Source organism: Phalaenopsis equestris, unplaced genomic scaffold (assembly GCF_001263595.1).
Source record: "Phalaenopsis equestris unplaced genomic scaffold, ASM126359v1 Scaffold233139, whole genome shotgun sequence".
NCBI classification, from domain to species: Eukaryota; Viridiplantae; Streptophyta; class Magnoliopsida; order Asparagales; family Orchidaceae; genus Phalaenopsis; species Phalaenopsis equestris.
This window is the reverse complement of record NW_018251092.1, coordinates 524,668-544,792: the sequence shown is the minus strand read 5'-3', so window position 1 is coordinate 544,792 and position 20,125 is coordinate 524,668. Positions and strand designations below refer to the sequence as shown.

Genomic DNA, 20,125 nt, shown 5'->3' with positions numbered 1-20,125 from the left:
TCGGAGTGAAGTGAGTTGGTCGACGAACTGGAGCGGCCGATCAGAGCAAAGTGAGATGCTTGTCGGGTCAGGGCGACCGATCAGAGCGAAGTGAGATGCTCGACGGACTGGAGCGGCCGATCAGAGCGAAGTGAGATGCTCGCCGAGCCGGGGCGGTCGATCCGAGCGAAGTGAGATCTGGGCTTAGGCGGCCATTCGAAACAAAGTGAAATGCAACATGTACCAAGTAAAAATGCAATATGCAGCAAACCAACGTGCAGGTAGCAAACTGGGCTTGTGCTAACGCCTTACCTTACCTAGGAGACCTAAGGTTTAGACCCTTGGATGTGAGGCACCGCCGCCTTTTGCTTTGGTGCGGAAATGTAGGGAGTTTCTCCCCGAATCTTTGAGAGGGAAACTCTCCACGGCATCGCTAAATAGGATAAATACAAAATTTTTCTATTTTACGAACTCCTCCAGACTTTGCAAAGCGAGTCAGCTGCAAAGCTTCTCTCACTTTGTCAAGTCCGACCTCCTAACTTCTCCAAGTAAAGCTGAGGAATTCAAAGCAATGAGAGTGGGGGACTTCAACCCATCGGGACTTGTGCTAAGGCTCACAACAAAGGGGAGACAGTCGGCTTTAGGAAGGGTGTTGGCTACGCACGAGAAATCCTAACCTAAAGGCTAGCTCTGGGGAAACCAACGATCCATCACGCAAGCATGTTGTCGCGCCGACCCATGTCGACGCACTCACCCCGTGTGGGCGATTGAACCCACACGCCTACTCCACTATTTCTAAGGCTGGCTAGAGGGTAGGGAATCTCACCACCGTGACGGTTGCAAACGCGTTTTCTTTGCTTGCTCCAAGCTCTTCTGTGTCCGATCCATGCTCCATTATATCTCTTAGAATGTGCACAAGATAACAAAAATATAAGAGATTGTGAGATATGAAAAGTACCCAAAAAATAATAATTTAGCATATAAAAATGTCACCAAAAATATACCTTTGCGAGGGAGGTTGCTCGATGCGGCAAAGGAGGATAACCCACGGGGTAAAAGACGCAGGCGCCTCATCGAACAGCGGCAACACTCGCTGTCCAACGATGTCGAAGTGCTCTGGCTAAGTATTCGGCTGCCGGGAAGCTAAGACGGCGAGGTAGAGTTAGATCACTGGCGGTGCACACCGGGAGCGAAAGAGACGCGTAGGAGAGTCCGAAATTCGACGTTCTCTTCACTGATTTTCTCTGGCGTAGATACGACGCCAGCGAGGCAAAAAGGTTGGCGAGAAAGAGGTCCGGCGAATGACGGGATCTCGGCGTCGGTGTTGGAGGGGCCGACGAATCTGCGTACGACCAAGAAGAGAAGAAGAAAAGGAAGAGGGAGAGGCGGCCGACCTATGGCGGCTGGAGGAGCTCGGAGGAGGGCGCGACAGTGAGGAGCTTAGCGTCGTGAGGAACTTTCGGCAAGGAGGAAGAGAGGGGAACCGGGCAAACTTACCGACGCGCCACATAATATTCGTTGGCTCAATCAGAGTCGTCCGACGTGCCAAATGCCGACCGACCTTCACCTAAGAGAAAGCCCTAGCCTAGCAGAATGACCTTGGCTACGTGCCCCTCAACACGTGCCGAAAGGTCCCGGGTGGGTGTTTGAACTATCGGATATTATGGTCGGGTCGTAGACTATCCCGAGTCATACAGGTGGACACCCTACACTCAAGACATCAAAAATTGATGCCAACATTTACGTATCTTAAACCCAAATTTTAATATTTATTTATATAGTTCTCAAATCCTTAATATTACATTTAAAATACCACTAATACTAACTTTGTTAAAGTAAAAAAAAAACATTTTTTTCTTCATGTATATGTTTTTTTGTGATTATGACTTTAAAGTATTATTTATGTAAATATTTTAACTTTTGGTGTTTGATATGTAAATATATTAAAGACTTGTGTGGTATGTATCTAAATTTTCCTAAATTTAATATTAGATTTTTTTTCTCTACAACTTTAGATTGAAATGTTCTGTCATTCTCTTGTGCCATCCATGATAAGATGAAACCTTTTTCACAGCTATCACATCCACTGTATTTTCATTTTTTGGTTATTTCTAGCTTTTTTTGGCCTCCTTGCATTGGCCCCTTTTAGGGCACTATTCAACAGTCTTGGTGTGAGTGACGTTTGATCAGTCAGTAGAAGCAGTAGTCTATTTCTTTGCATCTTCTCTTTCTTAAATTTTTTTTCTTTTGGCTTATAATTTTTTATAGGACTTTATCGTTTCTTGTTGTGGCTAATTTGGATCTTATCTGCAATGGAAATGGCCTTTGAACTTGCCATAGTCGAATATTCTTCTGGTTTAGACAATTTGATGTCTTTTGCAGAATCATTAGGACCTTTTTTGTTTCATTTTTTATTTTAAATTCATTAATGATGGAGATTTTTATAGACAATGGCTCACTAGGCTTTAATGGGGGCTGTTTTTGGTTTTTCTCATTTAATTTCTGATAACCTATAGGCAGGAATTTATGCTGCTATGATAACCCTTGATCTGTAAAAAAAAAAAGATGTAGTGCTAGCATTGGTTTGATATTAGAATCCATATATTGGGTTTGGTGTAAGGTGGCTGAATTTCTATCCTTCTTCCTTAAGCATTGATTTGATACTTTTTAAGAATCGTCATCCTTAACCTCGAGAAATGCCCCCTTGCCATAGAGATCATGCCTAGTAGAGGAATATTCTAGTTTAGAGAATTTAGTCTTCTTTGGAAAGTCATCTACTACTTTGGTCATTTGTATTTTAATTTTATGGTTAACATGGTCTTTGTAATCTTTTTACAATGGAAGATTCAATGGTCTCATTAGGCTCAGAGGATTTTTTGTTTTTCCCAATTTTTTTTTCACAAATTGCACGCAAAAATCTATGCCATGATAGTACTTAAATCTATTGCTAGTTTTGATTCGATATTAAACTGTCATATATTTGGTCTAGAAGTGATGAAAATGAGAATCTCTTTCCGAGATGCAAAAAGGGGTGTTGATGTTTCAATCATCAATACTGAACTTAAACCATTAAACACATGTAGAAGCTAATCTAGGTTATGGATTTAACCTATATTATGAAATTGAATATAAATTGAAACCATCAGTTAATTGGATGCTTGCAGAATGCATTGCTTGGCCTATTATAATACGATGAAATTTAGTTTTTAAATTTTCCATACTGTACTCAAATTTTATTAAATATGAGATTAGTGATGAAAGTATGGTGTATAAATGAAGCATAAGGGACACAATTTTGCATTAAGGAGATGAAAATTAATGAATTGCAAATTAAGAAGTTTTAGAGTCTTATCAAACTTTTTGAGGTGGAGGGAGGAAGGATTTCCTTGTAGTCTTATATTTCCATCCAATTCCCGGTGACTATTATTTGAATTAATTCGTTTTATGTAATAACCTTATTATCTTTAGTCTCTCTTTTAATCCTTCAACTTAGCTCATGTTTAAACATTTTATTGTTGCATTTTATAGTCTTGGTTGAATGTTAAGATTAACTTTTTTTCAATGGATGCTTCTCTTGCTTTGTCTTGACAATCTTTTCTTAGCCTAGATTTTATAGTTCACAACTATCTAAAACATTCACCTTCAGGTTTTCATGATAAAATTTACCTACAGATGTTTGTAAATAAAGTATAAATATATTTTAAATTTTTATATTTGTTTTAAGAGTGATGAAATCCAATATAAGTAGGTTAGTTTTTGTCCATAATGTGATTGTGTTGATGCAGGTTTTTTCTTTTACGTATATATCATAATTAAGAAAAAGAACATTTGGACCACTTTTTAAATTCAACCAATGTAATCTATATACCTATATATAACTAGAGTGCCATTAACTTTCATAGTTTTCTATTTTTCCCTTGATGGATTTCTTTCATGTCAAATGAGTTTGACATCTTTTACATTTTTTTTTCCTCGTACGATCACATTTCATCTGTGGAGGACATGTGGTCATGATGAGTTGATTATTGTTATTTTCTCTTTGCCTTGCATTAAAATCTACTCGCATTCCATTTTCTTTATTTTTCACAATAATTTTTTCTTATTTTTTAGGATTTTACGTGTAGTTAACAAGCATTCTAGTATGATTTAATATTGGAATAGTTAGCATTAAAAGTTATTGGAAGCTGGAAATTAGAAAAATAGAAAGGTAAAACTATATTAAGTAACACTGATGAATTACAATGTCTCCTATTTTCATTTGTTGAATAAGTATATGTCGATCGTCAAGTAAGCCAATATTTCAACTGCCCAATAGTTTTATAGCATCAAAATGTTTTCGAATGATCTCAATTTTTGGGTGATCATAAAGAAATTTTCCCACTGGAGCAAAACACCAAGAAGACGCGAGATTATTTGTTTTAATCTCAGTGAGAATAAGAGCAGACTCCCATTTTTTTTACCAAATTTTTTAATAAAAGTATGATCACCACCACCTTCAAGAGCCTCGTGGAAAGATTGTGAAACATTACAAGACTTGTCAATGCGGAAACCAAATTCTGAGTCTGAGAGCCTCGTGAAAAGATTGTGGAACATTACAAGACTTGCCAATGCGGAAACCAGACTCTGAGTCTGAGAGAAGAGCACGAGTAGGTATAGGAAAGTCGTCGGCAAGTGCAGTGGCATAAGAACGGATCGTCGAGGTCATCTTCAGAGCTGCTAAGCCTAGAAAAGCCGCTAGAAAAAGGCGAGCAGACTTTGGGGAAATTGTCTGTCGAGTAGGGCGAGAGAGGCGTCGTCGAGTACGAGAGAGACGGCGCGAGCCGCGACGGCTAACGAGGAGCTCTGAGCGAGCGTCGTTGACTGTGGGTGGGGAAAGACGACGCAAGCGAGCGACGTCTGATTTCCGGTTTAATTTTTCGACAATTGGCACAATCAAACTGGCATAAGCCTCTATGAATAAACTGGCATGACTATGAGTAATATGTGTATAATTTTTTATACTTTTCCCCTTTCTTATTTGATTATAAGAAAGTTTAAAGCTTGTGGTTTATCTTTTTTTCCATGTTTTTCTTGGAAACGTGGTTGTTTTATTATGAGGTTCATGATTCATATATAAAGTTTTTGTTTATCAGTTAGTCTTGATGATTTTTTTCTTTTTTAAACGTATAAAGAAATTTATCTATATATATATGTGGATTTTGACATTATGTTGAAATTAATTTGGTTATCTTCTGCTATCTTTGAAATTGTTTAGTAAACATGTTACTATCTATTTTTTCCCCGTTTTTATCTTAAGCAGACACTTTACAAACAATATGTTTCAAAAAAAATTTTTTTGCTATATAGCTAGAAGTTCAAAGTAATTACTTTTTCTGAAATCAACCTCATAAATGTCACTGTTTTTTCTTTTGTTCTAAATTTTTATTCTCTCAATTGACAAACTTTTATCTTGAATAAAATTTCCCTAAACTTTATCATTCTTCTAAATATACTGTTCAACTGAATGCCATATGGCTAAAAAGCTTATTGATTTCCGGTTTAATTTTTTGACAATTGGCACAATCAAACTGGCATAAGCCTCTACGAATAAACTGGCATGACTATGAGTAATATGTGTATAATTTTTTATCCTTTTTCCCTTTCTTATTTGATTATAAGAAAGTTTAAAGCTTGTGGTTTATCTTTTTTTCCATGTTTTCCTTGGAAACGTGGTTGTTTTATTATGAGGTTCATGATTCATATATAAAGTTTTTGTTTATCAGTTAGTCTTGATGATTTTTTTCTTTTTTAAACGTATAAAGAAATTTATCTCATGTACTTTATTTAAGATAATAATGCGTAAGTTCAATTACAAGTTTTAAACTCACTTGGGGAATAAGATAATTTTGTCATGCCATGTCTACCAGGTCTCAAATTCTGCCTATTATCCTAGGGAAATTGCACCATTTTTTTTTTATCATTTTGTACTTGTTATCTTAATTTTCAAAATTAGCTGTGCTCTCCTAGAGACTTTATTATTTTACTTTGTGGATGATATGTTCCACCAGTAGAATGATGTTGAATGGTACCCGTCACCTTTATTTTCTCCCTAGCAAAGTTTACAGTACCTTCCCATGTTATGTTTAATCCGTTCTACATGCAGATGCAGTTCACGCATCTTTTCCAACTTAGAAGAACATAGTTTAAATTCAAGTAAAGCAACTTACACCCCTGTTGTTTTTAAATCCTTTACGTAATCAGGATGAATGATCATGTAGAGCTTACAGATAACTTTTAGGGGCATTTACATACATACCACTTAATTCTTATGTATTTACATATTTAATACCTAAACTTTTACATTTATGCCACTTAAATCTTTCATATCACATCAACAATACCACTATTTAAATATTTAAATAGCAAAACACACTTTTTTATGCATAGGAACGGTGACTTATATATAAAAATTGAAGCATAAGTGTTAGATATGTAAATACATATGAATCGAGTGGTATGTATGCAGTTCTTCTTAATTTTAATATGAGAAGTGCCTGTGAGACGTTTTAGCTGTTTTTTTGCAATTGTCTTTTTCTAAATGGCTTCAGAGGTGGCATGTGCTTAATGCTAAATGTTTGTTCTATATTCATATTAAGTTCATTTTTTTATATTTTTCGCTTTACCTCATCCATTTTGCTCATATTTTTTTCCTGCATGCCATAAGTAGCTTATATATATTTTTTTCCTGCATGTTACGTGCAATGCTAAACATTTTCTTTGTTTTAATTTTCTACATTATTTACTTCTCTTTTATGATAGAAATCATGTTGAAAAACTGCAAAAATCTTTTTATGGTTTTAAATCAACTGAAACTGTATACTATTGTGCTTCGATCTTCTACAATGATTAATTCTTTGTTCAGCACTAGAAATTAATATCTACTGATCTGTATACTCGCAGCCTGGATTTGGATACCAACAGCAGCTTGTTCCTGGGATGCGGCCTGCTGGAGCTCCAATGCCAAATTTTTTCGTTCCCTTGGTACAGCCCGGTCAACAGACCCAACGACCAGCGGGTAGGCGAGCTGGGGCGGGACCCATGCAACAGAGTCAGCAGCCAATGCCTCTACTTCAGCAACAGGTGGGTAGTTATGCTTAAATATTTAAGCCGTTTACATACCACACAATTCTCGTGTTTTTACACAATTCTCGTGTTACTCATATGTACATGCATATCACATAAATCTTTAACCACATTAAAAATACCACTATCAATACATTTTTAAAAGTGAAATATGCTTTTTGATGAATAGGTTTATGACACCAAGGTGTTTATAAGTGTAAATATCAAACTTTGGGTGTTAAATATGTAAATGTATAAGAATTGTGTGGTATGTATGTAAATCTTTGCTAAATATTTTACTTGACTGCGCTAACTTTCAGTATTCTGACTACTCTAGTTGATTTATTTTGATCATTAGCAGCTGACCAGCTGTATCATGTTTTGCTTTGTTAGTGTTTTGTGGTTTGGTTCTATCTCAGGTGCCATAAAGCTTCACGACTAAAATTGGATGGATCGTGAAAGTTTATTTTTACGTCTTAGTTATTTTTTTTTTTTCGCAACTTATGTTTGAACTATTTTAATGCCTATAAAAATGTTCAAGGCTATATATTAATTCATTGGGACTAATCTGCTAATGCTTATTATCTCATTCTATTTGTTTGATAGAGGAAGGCTGCCAATTGAAATCATGAGGCACCAGTTAGTGCAGTTATGAAACTGTTTTAAAGGAAGACAAGAAGGGCATTTAGTCAGGGTGGGCCTGTTGGGCTTTTACCATTGTTCAGGGTCACAGACTTTTTTTTTTTTTATCTAATATTGACTTCCACAATGTACTATTAAATATAGGATTCAGTTATCACCCGAAATACTTGATATAAAATCTAGTAAACATTAAAATTGATTTGCTTCATTTGAAAATGCTCGGTTGAAATTAATAGGATTCAACTTGGAATCATCTCATTATATGCATAAGCATACATGCATATGTGCCCACACACATATTATGTCTTGGGGTTTGTTTGGGATGAATTTTATTTTTTGTTTTTGATTTTAATTTCATACTTGGGTTTTAAAAACATGTTTATTTGAGTGTTTCCAAAAACAATCATATCTTAAGGCCTCGTTTGAGATCACTTTTGTTTTTTTGTTTTCTATTTCTTGTTTTTATTTTGTTTTATTTATGTTTGATTTGAATGAAAGTATGTTTGGTTGTGATAGTTGTTTATAAAAACAGTCTAAATATCTTTCAGAAGTTTTGAGTTTTTTTAAAAACAAATCTAATATACAAAAAATAAAAAACACAACAATTATACTATCCAAACATGTTTTCAATAACAGAAGTAAAAACGAAAAACAAAAATAAAAAAAAATGTGTCAAATGAGCTTTATGTCAAATATTTTTTATTTCCAATTAAGATAAAAAAAATAGAAAACTAAAATTAAAAGTGTTCACCAAATGGACTCAAGTATACACCTCACCTAATTCGACAATATAAGCAGTCCATTGCACATTTTTGGGATTTTAACCTGTATTCTTGCATTCGTTGGATTTACCACAGATGCTTCCTAGGGGACGAGTCTATCGTTATCCTTCGGGCCGCAGTATGCCCGATATGCCAATGCCTGCTGTTCCTGGAGGAATGCTCTCCGTCCCTTACGACATGGGCGGCATGTCCATCAGAGACACGACCTTATCGCAGCCTATTCCCATCGGTACATTGGCTTCTGCTCTCGCAAATGCTGCACCTGAGCAGCAGAGAACGGTATCATTCATTCCATTACTGAATTTACGAGCTCAAGTCAATCAAAGCTTCAGTTTCCATCTACGCTGTGAGCTCAAGTCAATCAAAGCTTCAGTTTCCATCTACACTTTTCCTGCACATTTTATCTCATTTGTTATATTTCAAGAGGCATTTACATACCTACTTGCCACCAAATTCCTATGTATTTACATATCTGACATCTTACTTTTTTATAATTATACCACCCAAATCCTTCATATGACACTACCATTTCAACTTTTAAAAAATAAAATACAGATTTTCATTTATAGGCAACGTGGCATGCGTTGGAGTGCAGATGTTAGATATGTAAATTACACATGAATGGAGTGGTATGTATAATATAAATATTTTCATTTTTTTAATGGCTCATACAGATGCTGGGTGAAAGCCTGTACCCGCTCGTCGAGCAACTGGAACGTGACTATGCGGCAAAAGTGACGGGGATGCTGCTGGAAATGGACCAAACCGAGGTGCTGCATTTGTTGGAATCACCTGATGCTCTGAAAGCCAAAGTTGCTGAAGCCATGGAAGTCTTGAGAAATGTTGCCCAGCAACAGCAGCAACAGCAGCAATCAGGTAATGTGCCCTCTGATCAGTTGGCTGCTTTATCTCTGAATGATGGCTTTGGTCCCTGACGTTATTAATTGTTAACTATTGTTAGTTCATGATTTATAACTGGTTTTGTTTTTTATTAAGGGTGAATTTGTCAACTCTGTACCTGAATTCTGTGCTGGATGTGACTTATTATTTTTTTTTTCGCCTGTGGATTTCTTGGTGGTTTATTTTATGAGACTGTTTAAAAACTTGACATTTATTTGTCACGTTTTAGAATTTGGTTAATGTAGTACTGTTTTTGGCGTGTTTTATACTTCTGTCTGGTTTTTGTGTTTGTTTTATGCTTCCCTTTCAGCTATTAATAGAATTTTCGGTCTGTTGGATCAAGAAACACGTCAATTTAAAAATAAAAAGGGAGAATTTGGAAGATTCTGTTTCGGAAATGTTAATCTTTTGCAATGTTTTGTTTTCACAATTATTTTTCTTATTTAATAATGTTGCGATTAGGGGTGGCTCATTTGTATTTTGAGCTCTAAAAGTGTGTTCGTGTTTGGCTCGTTTACTTAGCGAGTCGAACACGAGCCGTTAACGAATAAAGTGTCATTTTGACAACCCTAATCACGTAGCCATAAGATGATAAGGATTGGGGAAATACTTGTGTTTGTTTTATGCTTCCCTTTCAGCTATTAATAGAATTTTCGGTCTGTTGGATTAAATTTTTAGAAAATGTAATTTTTATTCTATTTTTTTTATTAATACTTTTAAATAATTATAAATTTTTGAAGCTTTGTAGTCAATTAAATTTTTAGAAAATGCTACTCATCAAAGTTATATATATAATTGATTAGTAGTATTTTGAGTCAAAACGAGCCGAACACGAGCTTTTTAACAAGCAGAACATGAGTTGTTCGCGAACAACGGGCTGTTTTGATAGCCCTAGTTGTGATTATGAAGTCCTTGTATGAAAAATGACAAATGGAATCCAAAGAATTAGTTTTCATTGTTTTTTTATTTTTGTTTTTTTGTAATATCCGACTTAGCGCCTCAAAGTTGAACAATATCTTGATCCTCTTCTTCTGAGCTCGTTGGGCCGTGCTACCTTACCTATCACCAGTGTCTATCTCGTATGATAAGAGGATTAATGGAGGAATATATCTATTTTTTCGGAGATTTACGCATATTTACTACCCAATTGCTATGTATTAATGTATTAATCACTTTTACCTACGAATCACCCAACATATGTTGAAAACATGAGGATCGGACTAGGGCCGTAAATGGGCCGAGTTTGAGCGAGCTCAGGCTTGACTCGCGTTCGGCTGGTTCGAAATTGTTTGTGTTCGAAAACAGCTCATGAACAGTGTGTTTGTGTTTGACTCGATTTAAATATTCGTGTTTGTGTTAGGCTTTTGTTCGGCTCGAAATTGTCTCGTTAAAATTAAGTTGAAAAAATAGATGTAAAGTGCTGGATTCAAACTTGAACCAAATGTATGCAAAATAAGATGGAGAACTACATTACAACAAGAGCAGTTACAATTTAAATTTAAATATAAATATATATAATATATTCTTATATTAATGTGTGTAATATATTATTATATAAATAATTATATCTTTTTTTTTTCATTTTGAGCTAAAACGAGTCGAACACAAGCTAATAAAAAGTTGTTCATGTTCGGCTTGTTTGCAATTCGAACTTTAAAAACTTGTTCGTGTAAACGTTACACGAGCCGAACACGAGCTGTTCATGAACAACGAGCTTTTTTGACAGGCCTAGATCGGACTCCTATTGTATGCCACTCCCATTTCTATTATACAAACATAACCCCATCAAAAGAAGAATGATAAATGTTAATTGATGGTGTCAAGTCCCCATTTGTATCAGAAGAAATGATTTTGTTATTGATCCAAAGAGGCCTGTTGATATGGCTAGCATCCTTAATAACATATTATATTCTTCACAAAATTATAATAAATTTTGTGAAGAATATAAAGAATGTGATTACATGTTGGCTTGTAATTATAAAAACAGATAATTGTTCACAAATTATAATAAGTTGTACATCATAGCATGCGGTTCATTCATTTTTCTTAGAAATCTTAGATCTTGGACTTACTAATTTAATATTTAAGTTGTATGTAGAAGCGTTGACATCTAAATGTAGTCATGTAGCTAACTCTTAGGCATGGGATTGGCTTATCGATTACTGGTACCCCAGCTAGTAATCTCAGAGAGGGACCATATTCTTAAGAAAAGGTGTGTATTAATGACACTAATAATCAGAAGCACTTAATCATGTCAGAGCATATGCCATTCATTGAAGGCATGTGAGCCACTAACGAGGGTTTATAAAATTTGTACTAGGCCTAAAGTAAAGATAGACTTTGATTTTTATAGTAGTGTTTAAATGGGGCCAAAGTGGCTGATGTAGAACATCAAGCTAATTTGAAAGCTTCACTATATGATCAAGATCAAGATCTAGAATATGGGATTAAGAGATATTATTATCATGCATGGATAAAGAGATTTAATATGAAACTCAAAAAATGTATTTAAAAATTTAATATTAAGAGTTTAATATATATTTTTTTTAATTTTAACCTTTAATTAATAACTTTAATATGAATTTTTTTTCCTTTATTATGAATAAATTTAGGCTTATTTATAAAATATTTGGGTTGGCCACCCATTATTGGGAGAGAATTGGAGTTAAATTGGAGTTATTTTATTTTACTTTTTTATTTATAATTTAATTTATCTCTCCATTTGTTTATTTATAATTTTTAACATAATATATTAATTATTGTTAAAATGGATGAGAAACTAATTTCTTTTATTTAAAAGAATTTATAGAGTTAATCTTTGGTTGGGAGCTTGGTGGTTGATCTCCTCTTATTTGGTTTCTTATTAGAGGAAGACTCGAGCAATCTTATTTATCTTCATGATCCCTCACTTAATCTATCATAAAAAATTCTTCTATTTTCATAATATAAGCTTGAAATATTTCCTGAAGTCCCAAACTCCTAAATAGAATCTAAAGCCCTTTTGAAATTGGCCAAAATATTGTCACTCCTAATCTAGGTTTGGCCCTCCTTATATGATATCCATTAATAAGCTTGGATCTCCACTACATAATCCAAATTTAATCTCCACTAATTCCATAACATTATAAAGTCATTCTAGCTTTTAATTGCACCCTTAGTCTCTTTCATTAAGACTACATTTTAGGACTAATAAAATCTATCCAAATTAAGTCATCTTGACCTATTCTTGGTTTTTATCCATCCTTTAACTAATAATTTATATAGAACTTTACTAAATACCGTAGAGTACATATAGAAACATTAATCAAACTTTCTCAGGTGGTTATATGTCCGGTTTGTTTCACCTTAACAGAATGTAGTTTCAATCCTCAAAGGGAGATCTAGGGTTGGACATGACCTAACCATTAGCCAGATCTCCTTAACTACAAGAATTTTTTAGATATTCTTAGCCCTCATTTCACTAAACTAGTTTAATATTTCAGTAAAAAATAGTAGAATGAAAATTTATATTAAAGACCTGACCATTACAATCATCTATAAGAATCTCGCTATTAATGAAATCTATGATTTTGGATTTGTATCTTTGTGTAATACTATTCATAAGTACATCATTGAACACTTGGTCAGTAGAATAAAAAAGTTTACATCTCAAATCATCAACCTAACTTTGATGCCTTTATGGAAAAGCACAAAAGTTTTAGATAATTCTAATACAAAACTTATTATTTAGATTCTAAATGTTTTAAAACCAGAATTATGCATATTTTTTTTTTGTTCTTGAGTGAGCCTTAAAAAATATTTAATTAAGTTAATATAAATATTTTTTTTCCATACACTTTCTCTTATTGTTTTCTCTTCCATTGTTTATGAAGTGGTTATCTACCACCATCTCCTTCATACTTTATTATGTTATTATGAATGGTTAACTCTATAATTACTTTCAATCAACTAATTATGATTGGAGGTTGGGTTACCCTTCATCTTTGTATTTATTTGCTATCATTAGTAATTTTTCTAATATAAACAATGAGTGTTATAAACTGATTCTAACTTTTATCTACTAATGTTCTCTATTAACCCTCTTCTAAAATTCAAGGTCTAATTTTGCTTGAGTCAATTTGAATAAATAAACTATAGTTTCTTCTTTATAAATTTAACTAAAGCCCATAATTTTTCCATGTTATGTAGGTTTAAAGTTAATATTATTTAATTCCTTTTTGAGGGGATACTTGTATCAAATACTGACTTATGATGGCTGATTGTTAACCTCATTTTGATAAATTAAGCTGTTAAATTATGAGATAAAGATATTGACTATTTTCTTTCATTAAACTGATGCGGGAGCAACCTAAGAGAAGGTTTTGCAATCATTGCTACAATACTTCTACAGCATTGCGACTCCTGTAACTCGCTTGCTTGCCTGGACTGAAATGGTCTGATCTTTCTCTACTATAGAAGTGCTGACCAGTTAATGGGTCGAATCCTAGCTATCATATTATTATAAATTCATTTCCATGGGAGTTTACGGTTAGTTTTTTGTGTGTTTTGTATCGGGACAACGATCGACATTTCTTCTTTCATTTGAGGGCTGCATCCTAGGGTTTCAAGTGTTGTTTCAACTAAATCTTGGTTTCTAGGTGGTGATTATTTTCCGAACTCCTTTCTACCTCCCTTTCTATTTACTACCATGCCTTCCTACTTGTTGTAACCGCCTTGAAATCAGTCTCATTGCTATCTTCTTATAGTTCCTTGCAATCTAGCCATCATTTTCACTGCTGCAGCCCTTGAATAGTCCTTCTTTAATTGTAGTCCTACACCTTCACTACCACTACTGTCGTCATCCCCACTTGTTGTCACGTCACGGAAGTAGCCACACGAGATATTTTCTGATGTTCTAGCCACCCGTACAACTATTTCCCTCATTTCAGCTTGCTTCCATTGTCACAACTCCTCCCCTTATTGTTTTCCTACTGTTCAACTGCCTTAACAACCAATTGTTGTTGTTTGAGTTTCCGCCCCTTGTTGCCCTGTTGTTCCAACCACTCCCCTACCTTGTTGCTACCTCGTCAGGCCTTCTAACCATCACCACATCACCCGGGATCTGCCCTAATATGAGTTTGAATACGTGTGTGTTTTATTTTCCCTTTAAAGTGTGTTTAATTGTAACTGCCTATTTGCTTTCAATAATAATATTTATTTAATTTGGTTTTGGTTAACTTTGTATCAGTGGGTTTAGCACTTTAAAGCTTTTTTGTATAATTACATCACTTAATAGTTTATATCTATTTGCACACCTATGGTTGTTGTTAAAAATTCAATATCTTGATGAATAGATTCCTTTATGATAATGGAGCTACGAGGAAGTTACTTATAACTCCTTTGTAAAGGCTATTAGGCTTACAAAAAAAAGAAAAACCTAGGCTTCTTGTCCCCGTCCCATCTGAATATCACTTGAAAAATGAAGAGAATTTAGATTATTTTCATCAACTTAACCCTCTTATTTCTTCATGGTGGAAAAAGTCTAATAATTCTCATTAGGCTCCTCTATGGGGTTTTCTATGCAACAAATATTATAATATTTGACTAACTTAAAAGCTTCTTATAATATTATCAAAAAATTAGATCAATTTTATTACAAATATTAAGTAATGAATTTTAATTTTATCTTTCACTAAATTAGTGTCCGTTTTAAGATACAATTCATCAAGAATATACCTTTCACTTATTTAAAATACCATCTAATCTTTTTTTTATATAGGATTATCCATGATAGTTTTTGAAACTCACATATGACTCTTTAGGAGTTTTTTAAGTATTAAAATAAAATTTCAATCACAACTATTTTTAGTGGGGGAAAAAAAATCTTGGTGAAACTACAAGGATTGCCTCCTTGAATGATGCTAAGAATAATTTATTTTGTATAATTCCAAAATTTAATTGGTATGAATTGATTTATTACAAAAGATAAATCCTAAAACACCCCTGACTTTGTGTAAGAAGGCGATAAGCAAGCACCATTTGTGGATTCTCTATTTTCTATTAGAAAACATACAACAATTCGAATGCTCTTATTATGTGGCTCATTCTTAGTATTCTTCTATTTGGCTCCCCCTTTCCCTTCAATACTTAGTGCTTTCATATATAGACAATTACGACAATAATTGTATGACCTACAAGTTTTATGTGTTACTTGTTGGCATCCTCATTACCAACATCTTGAAGGAAAGCAACAATAAAATTCACGAAGCAATGCTCTTGGAGCCTAAATGTCTCACTCAGTGTATTAAATGGTAAGTCAAATAAAAGTTGCTTAGATGGAAGAATGCTACAATGTAGAATGATGAAATGAATACATTCTTTAGCAATTAGCAAAGAATTTTTTTTTGGGTGCTACACCTACTATTATATGCTATCTTCTTCCATATCATGATGCTAATTTCAAGTGCTTTAATTGTTACTTTTGAGATTCAATCATGTCTGCACCACATGCTAAATGATATGAACCTTTTTGTGATAGGTTAATTTCTATTGGGCCCAAGACCATTTCTTCTGTGCCTTATTTTTAGGCTCATCTTTTTGGACCATAATTAGAGAGCTCAGCGAGCGTCCCACTTTTACTGAAGCTATATCTATCATAATTTTTTGACCTTTGCGTCATACGACTATTTTTTATGTCCATATTTAGGGATTTTTTTGTCAGTTAAGATTTTTTTTTATATTTATTTGTAATAACAATTATTTTTCCCTAACGAATTTTTATTTTTATTGAGATTTTAATTAGAAGATATGCCAATTACATCTTTCAACACAGTCTTTTTTTTTTTTTTTGCACATTATTACATCCTTTTCGCTTTGTAATATACTTTAGTCTAGACTCTTAATTTCCAAAGAATGTACCAACCCATTTAAGATTTAAAAGATGTACTCAAATATTAAATCTTAGGTCATTAGTTAGTATATTTTTATGGTATTATTTGAAAATTTTAAAATATATTAGGCCTCATTAGAATACAAATATAGCTTCATCTTAAATAAATTCATGAGTATCATTCACTCCTAAAATATTCTAATGCAAAATGATATTTTTATTCTTTTTTATCTAAAATACAGCTTAATATAAGATTCACTTTTTTATTTACATAAATTATCAACAAAAAAAAAAGCATGATTCTCATAATGAATATAACATTACACCAAATCTAGACTAATAATGGTAGATGAGAATGAATTCTCATTCATCATTGTTGAGTATCCTATAAAATTAATTGTGGCTAAATTTTCTCTATCTCTGACTAAGCTCCTTTAATAGAGCATTTAAGAAATCAATGTGGCAAGAGCTTTGCCACGCAGATGGCTGGTAAGCCTTATATGCCTCTCTAGAACTATTTTTATATGGCGGCATTTACACATGCCACACAAATTTGTGGCTAAATTTTCTCTATCTCTGACTAAGCTCCTTTAATAGAGCATTTAAGAAATCAATGTGGCAAGAGCTTTGCCACGCAGATGGCTGGTAAGCCCTATATGCCTCTCTAGAACTATTTTTATATGGCAGCATTTACACATGCCACACAAATTTTATATATTTACATATCTAAGATCTAACCTTTCATTTTTACATAAAAGGCCACTCAAACTCTTTGATGTTACATAAACAATATTAGTTTTTCATGCATAAAGTTTAACATGTAAATTGTGAGAGAATATTACATCAGGACTCCGAACGCAGTTTGCGTTTGGAGTATAATTGTGGGGCGCCACGTGTCAAGTGGGTTCAACCGTAATACACTGGTATTAGCCGGTGTTAAAAATGATGGAGCCCACTTGACACGAATGCATCATATTTTTTTTGATAAATATTTATTGTTTATAGCTCAATATTTAAGAGAAAAGACACATTTTTTTAAGACAAATTATGAAAGGAAATAATAAAGTCAAGTATTAATCAAATTCTAGATCATTTTTGAAAATAAAGAATTAATCGATGAATTTGATTAAAGTTTTGAAAAAATCTATCACTTATAGTATTAATCAATTTTGTATTTTTTTTTTTAAAAAATGATGATGACTGAAAACAAAATTATTAGATTAAAAATTAACAAATAATTGCAATATAATATCATAAATTTTTTTATTTAAAATTATAATCAAAATATTCAAAAATTAAAATGTTATGAATTAAAATATTATATATTAAATTAGTAAAATGTTACTATTACAACATTATTATCTCAAACAAGTTCTTTTATTTCAGATCAACATCCTATCTAATTTTATAATCTAAAATAATAATGAAATGCATTAAAATAAAAATAAAAATAAAAATCATTTTTGAAATCAATGACCAATCATAAGTTGCATCTCTAGAACCACCTTTTAAAAAATGACCAAGAAAAAAAAAAATCACAAAACCATTTCAAAACTAATCTAATACTGATTTTTTACCGCACCACCAAAATGTGATTACTCAGAACCACCTTTTAAAAAATGACCAAGAAAAAAAAAATCACAACCATTTCAAAACTAATGTGATTACTCGTGTTTGTTTGCCATGACACGAATGTGTTTAATTAAACGCACCCTCGCGGCGATCCATTGTTTGCCATGACACGAATGTGTTTAATTAAACGCGCCCTCGTTTTTATTCTGTGCTTGCTCCGCCGCGATCCGCAGTTTCGCTCCCCTTAAATGACAGAATTGCCTCTGAGGAGGGAAAAATTATTGCATACATACACCGCATGTAAAGATGCATGCGGTGCACGATCCTAACCAATCTACGTTCAGGATACAATCAAAGTTTTTTTTGGAAAAAAAAAGAAAACGAGTCCTCCATATATTGCCAAGGACTTGTTCTTTGTGATTTTTGTTGAGAGCTCGATTGCTCCCGCTTTCTTCATTTACATTCTATTGTTCTCTTACACTATCTTCTATCAATGTATTTTGTTTGATTGGCTTCCTCATTGTAGTTTGTGGTCTCTGACTCAGAAAGAATGCAATATATATTTGTTGATGACAGTCAAAATCTAGTTCATAGATTTGAGCAGGCAGTAATTTGCTTTTTTTTTTATATATGTGAATTTTTGTTTTTTTTGGGAAATCATCATAAGATAGACAAATCAGATCATGAACAGACAGTAAATGTACTGAACTTCAATTTCTCAACTCTATCTCTATCATTCTTACATTCCATGTACGCCGTAAATCTGTACAAATCCTTCACTAAACCCACCCCAACATATAAAGCAATCAAACAACTCTGTATCTCGAAAAAGAAGAAAAAAAATGCTTTTTTATTTTGCAGCAGTTTCAAATCCTCCTCTTCTTCTTCCCAAATGGAAAATCTTATAACTTTCCTACGTACTTTCATCTCTGAAGTGAAATCTCAAACAGATCCGACTCGGCTTCAATGCCGTCGTCCAAATACCCGTTGCTCTTCTTACTACTGCTACTGTAGTAGTTGTGGTCCTGTTTCTTACTTCTTTTTTCATTTTCAGTCCACTCTGCATCCGCACGACCTGCAGCAAGCTCGCCGCTTTCAATGGAGCCCGACAACGACCGCCCGCCGGAAGTAATCCGAATAAAGCAGGGATTTTGCGTTCTCGCAGCGTTTGCAGGCGCGTACTTGAATGGTGCTTGGCCCAGATTTACGAGAATCATGGCGTCTGCATCGGCTGCCAAGACGGGATACAGTGGACTGCTATATACCTCTGAGCTACAGCGTATGGCATGAACCAGCTGAGAATCAACGGTGAAGAAAACCTTCTTCTTCCTCGGCGCAAATCCGCAACCTATCACTCTGTTCACATCCGCCCACTCTGCTTTCTCCGATTCGAAAACCAGTTTTCTTCCTGTGATGAAATAATCCTGTCAGAAACTATTTCCTAAACTCGAAACTGTAATCAACTTTATAACTTACCATCAAGGTAAACGGAGCCGTTGGAATGGAAACCAATCGATCCCGGAAAAGTACCCGGCATGAACTGGTTCGACATTGATGCTCTGTTGGTTAGACCTAAGGAGACTGCGAGATCTCGATTTTCTTCTGTTCTGGAAGCGGGTTCTTGAGGATTAAATACCATGGGAGCTGAAGCGCTGATGGAATCCTCTCTGATAAGCTTTGATCGATCGGTTTCTCGTTCTTTCACCCGCTTACTTGAAGTTTCCTGAAGCTTTTTCAGTGGCTGGAGGTAGAGGATGGTGATTTCAAAATAGGCTTCTTGGGGAAAGGAGCTGCCGCCCAACGCAGGGCCGGGAAGAGGGAGGCTGGTTCTGACAAAGGAGAAGGATACCTCGTCGGAGGTTTTCTTCGGTGCAGCGTTGAGTCTCACTGTCTGCATGAACTCCGACGAACCGGAGGGCAGATCCCAGCCGCTCGCCGCCGCTTCACGCTGTATCCCTCCGTCGCATGCGGGGCAGAAAGCCCAAAGGGGACTGGAAGAAGGCCGGATGATGGAGGAGGAGAAGGCGAAGCGTGGCCAGCCACTCTCCGCCGCCTCAGAGATGAGCCGGGGGTGTTCTTTCCAGTTGAACGGAGAAGACGGAGTTTGGTGGTGGTGGTGGTGGTTAAGATGGTGGAAGCGGTGGCTATTCCATGCGCCGTTTACGGATTTGTAGGAAAGGGGGAATTTTGATTTAGCGGCGGTTTCGGGGATTTGGGGGAGGGAGGCTTGTGGGTTGATGAGCTGCCGCCGCCGCTGCCGGCGGTGGGGCTCGCGGTGGGA

At 34.7% G+C, this 20,125-nt stretch overlaps 2 protein-coding genes across 2 annotated transcripts in view; one reads left to right on the top strand and one right to left on the bottom strand.

The window, feature by feature from the left end:
• The window catches only part of LOC110038578 (polyadenylate-binding protein 2-like), a gene marked incomplete at its 5' end in the record, with an annotated part of 15,738 nt that extends 6,120 nt beyond the window's left edge, over positions 1-9,618 (top strand). Inside the window, 3 exon segments of the mRNA XM_020743454.1 lie at positions 6,919-7,098; positions 8,580-8,783; positions 9,179-9,618. Of these exon segments, the coding sequence (XP_020599113.1) occupies positions 6,919-7,098; positions 8,580-8,783; positions 9,179-9,439 (645 nt within the window).
• An 8,954-nt stretch (positions 9,619-18,572) lies between these two features.
• LOC110038572 overlaps positions 18,573-20,125 on the bottom strand; it is a 1,953-nt gene continuing 400 nt past the window's right edge. The window contains exons 2-3 of the mRNA XM_020743446.1: positions 19,321-20,113; positions 18,573-19,252 (exon numbers count right to left, since the gene is read on the bottom strand). Coding sequence (XP_020599105.1) covers positions 18,768-19,252; positions 19,321-20,113 — 1,278 coding nt within the window. The 3' untranslated portion in view covers positions 18,573-18,767. The remainder of the gene's footprint in view (positions 19,253-19,320; positions 20,114-20,125) is intronic.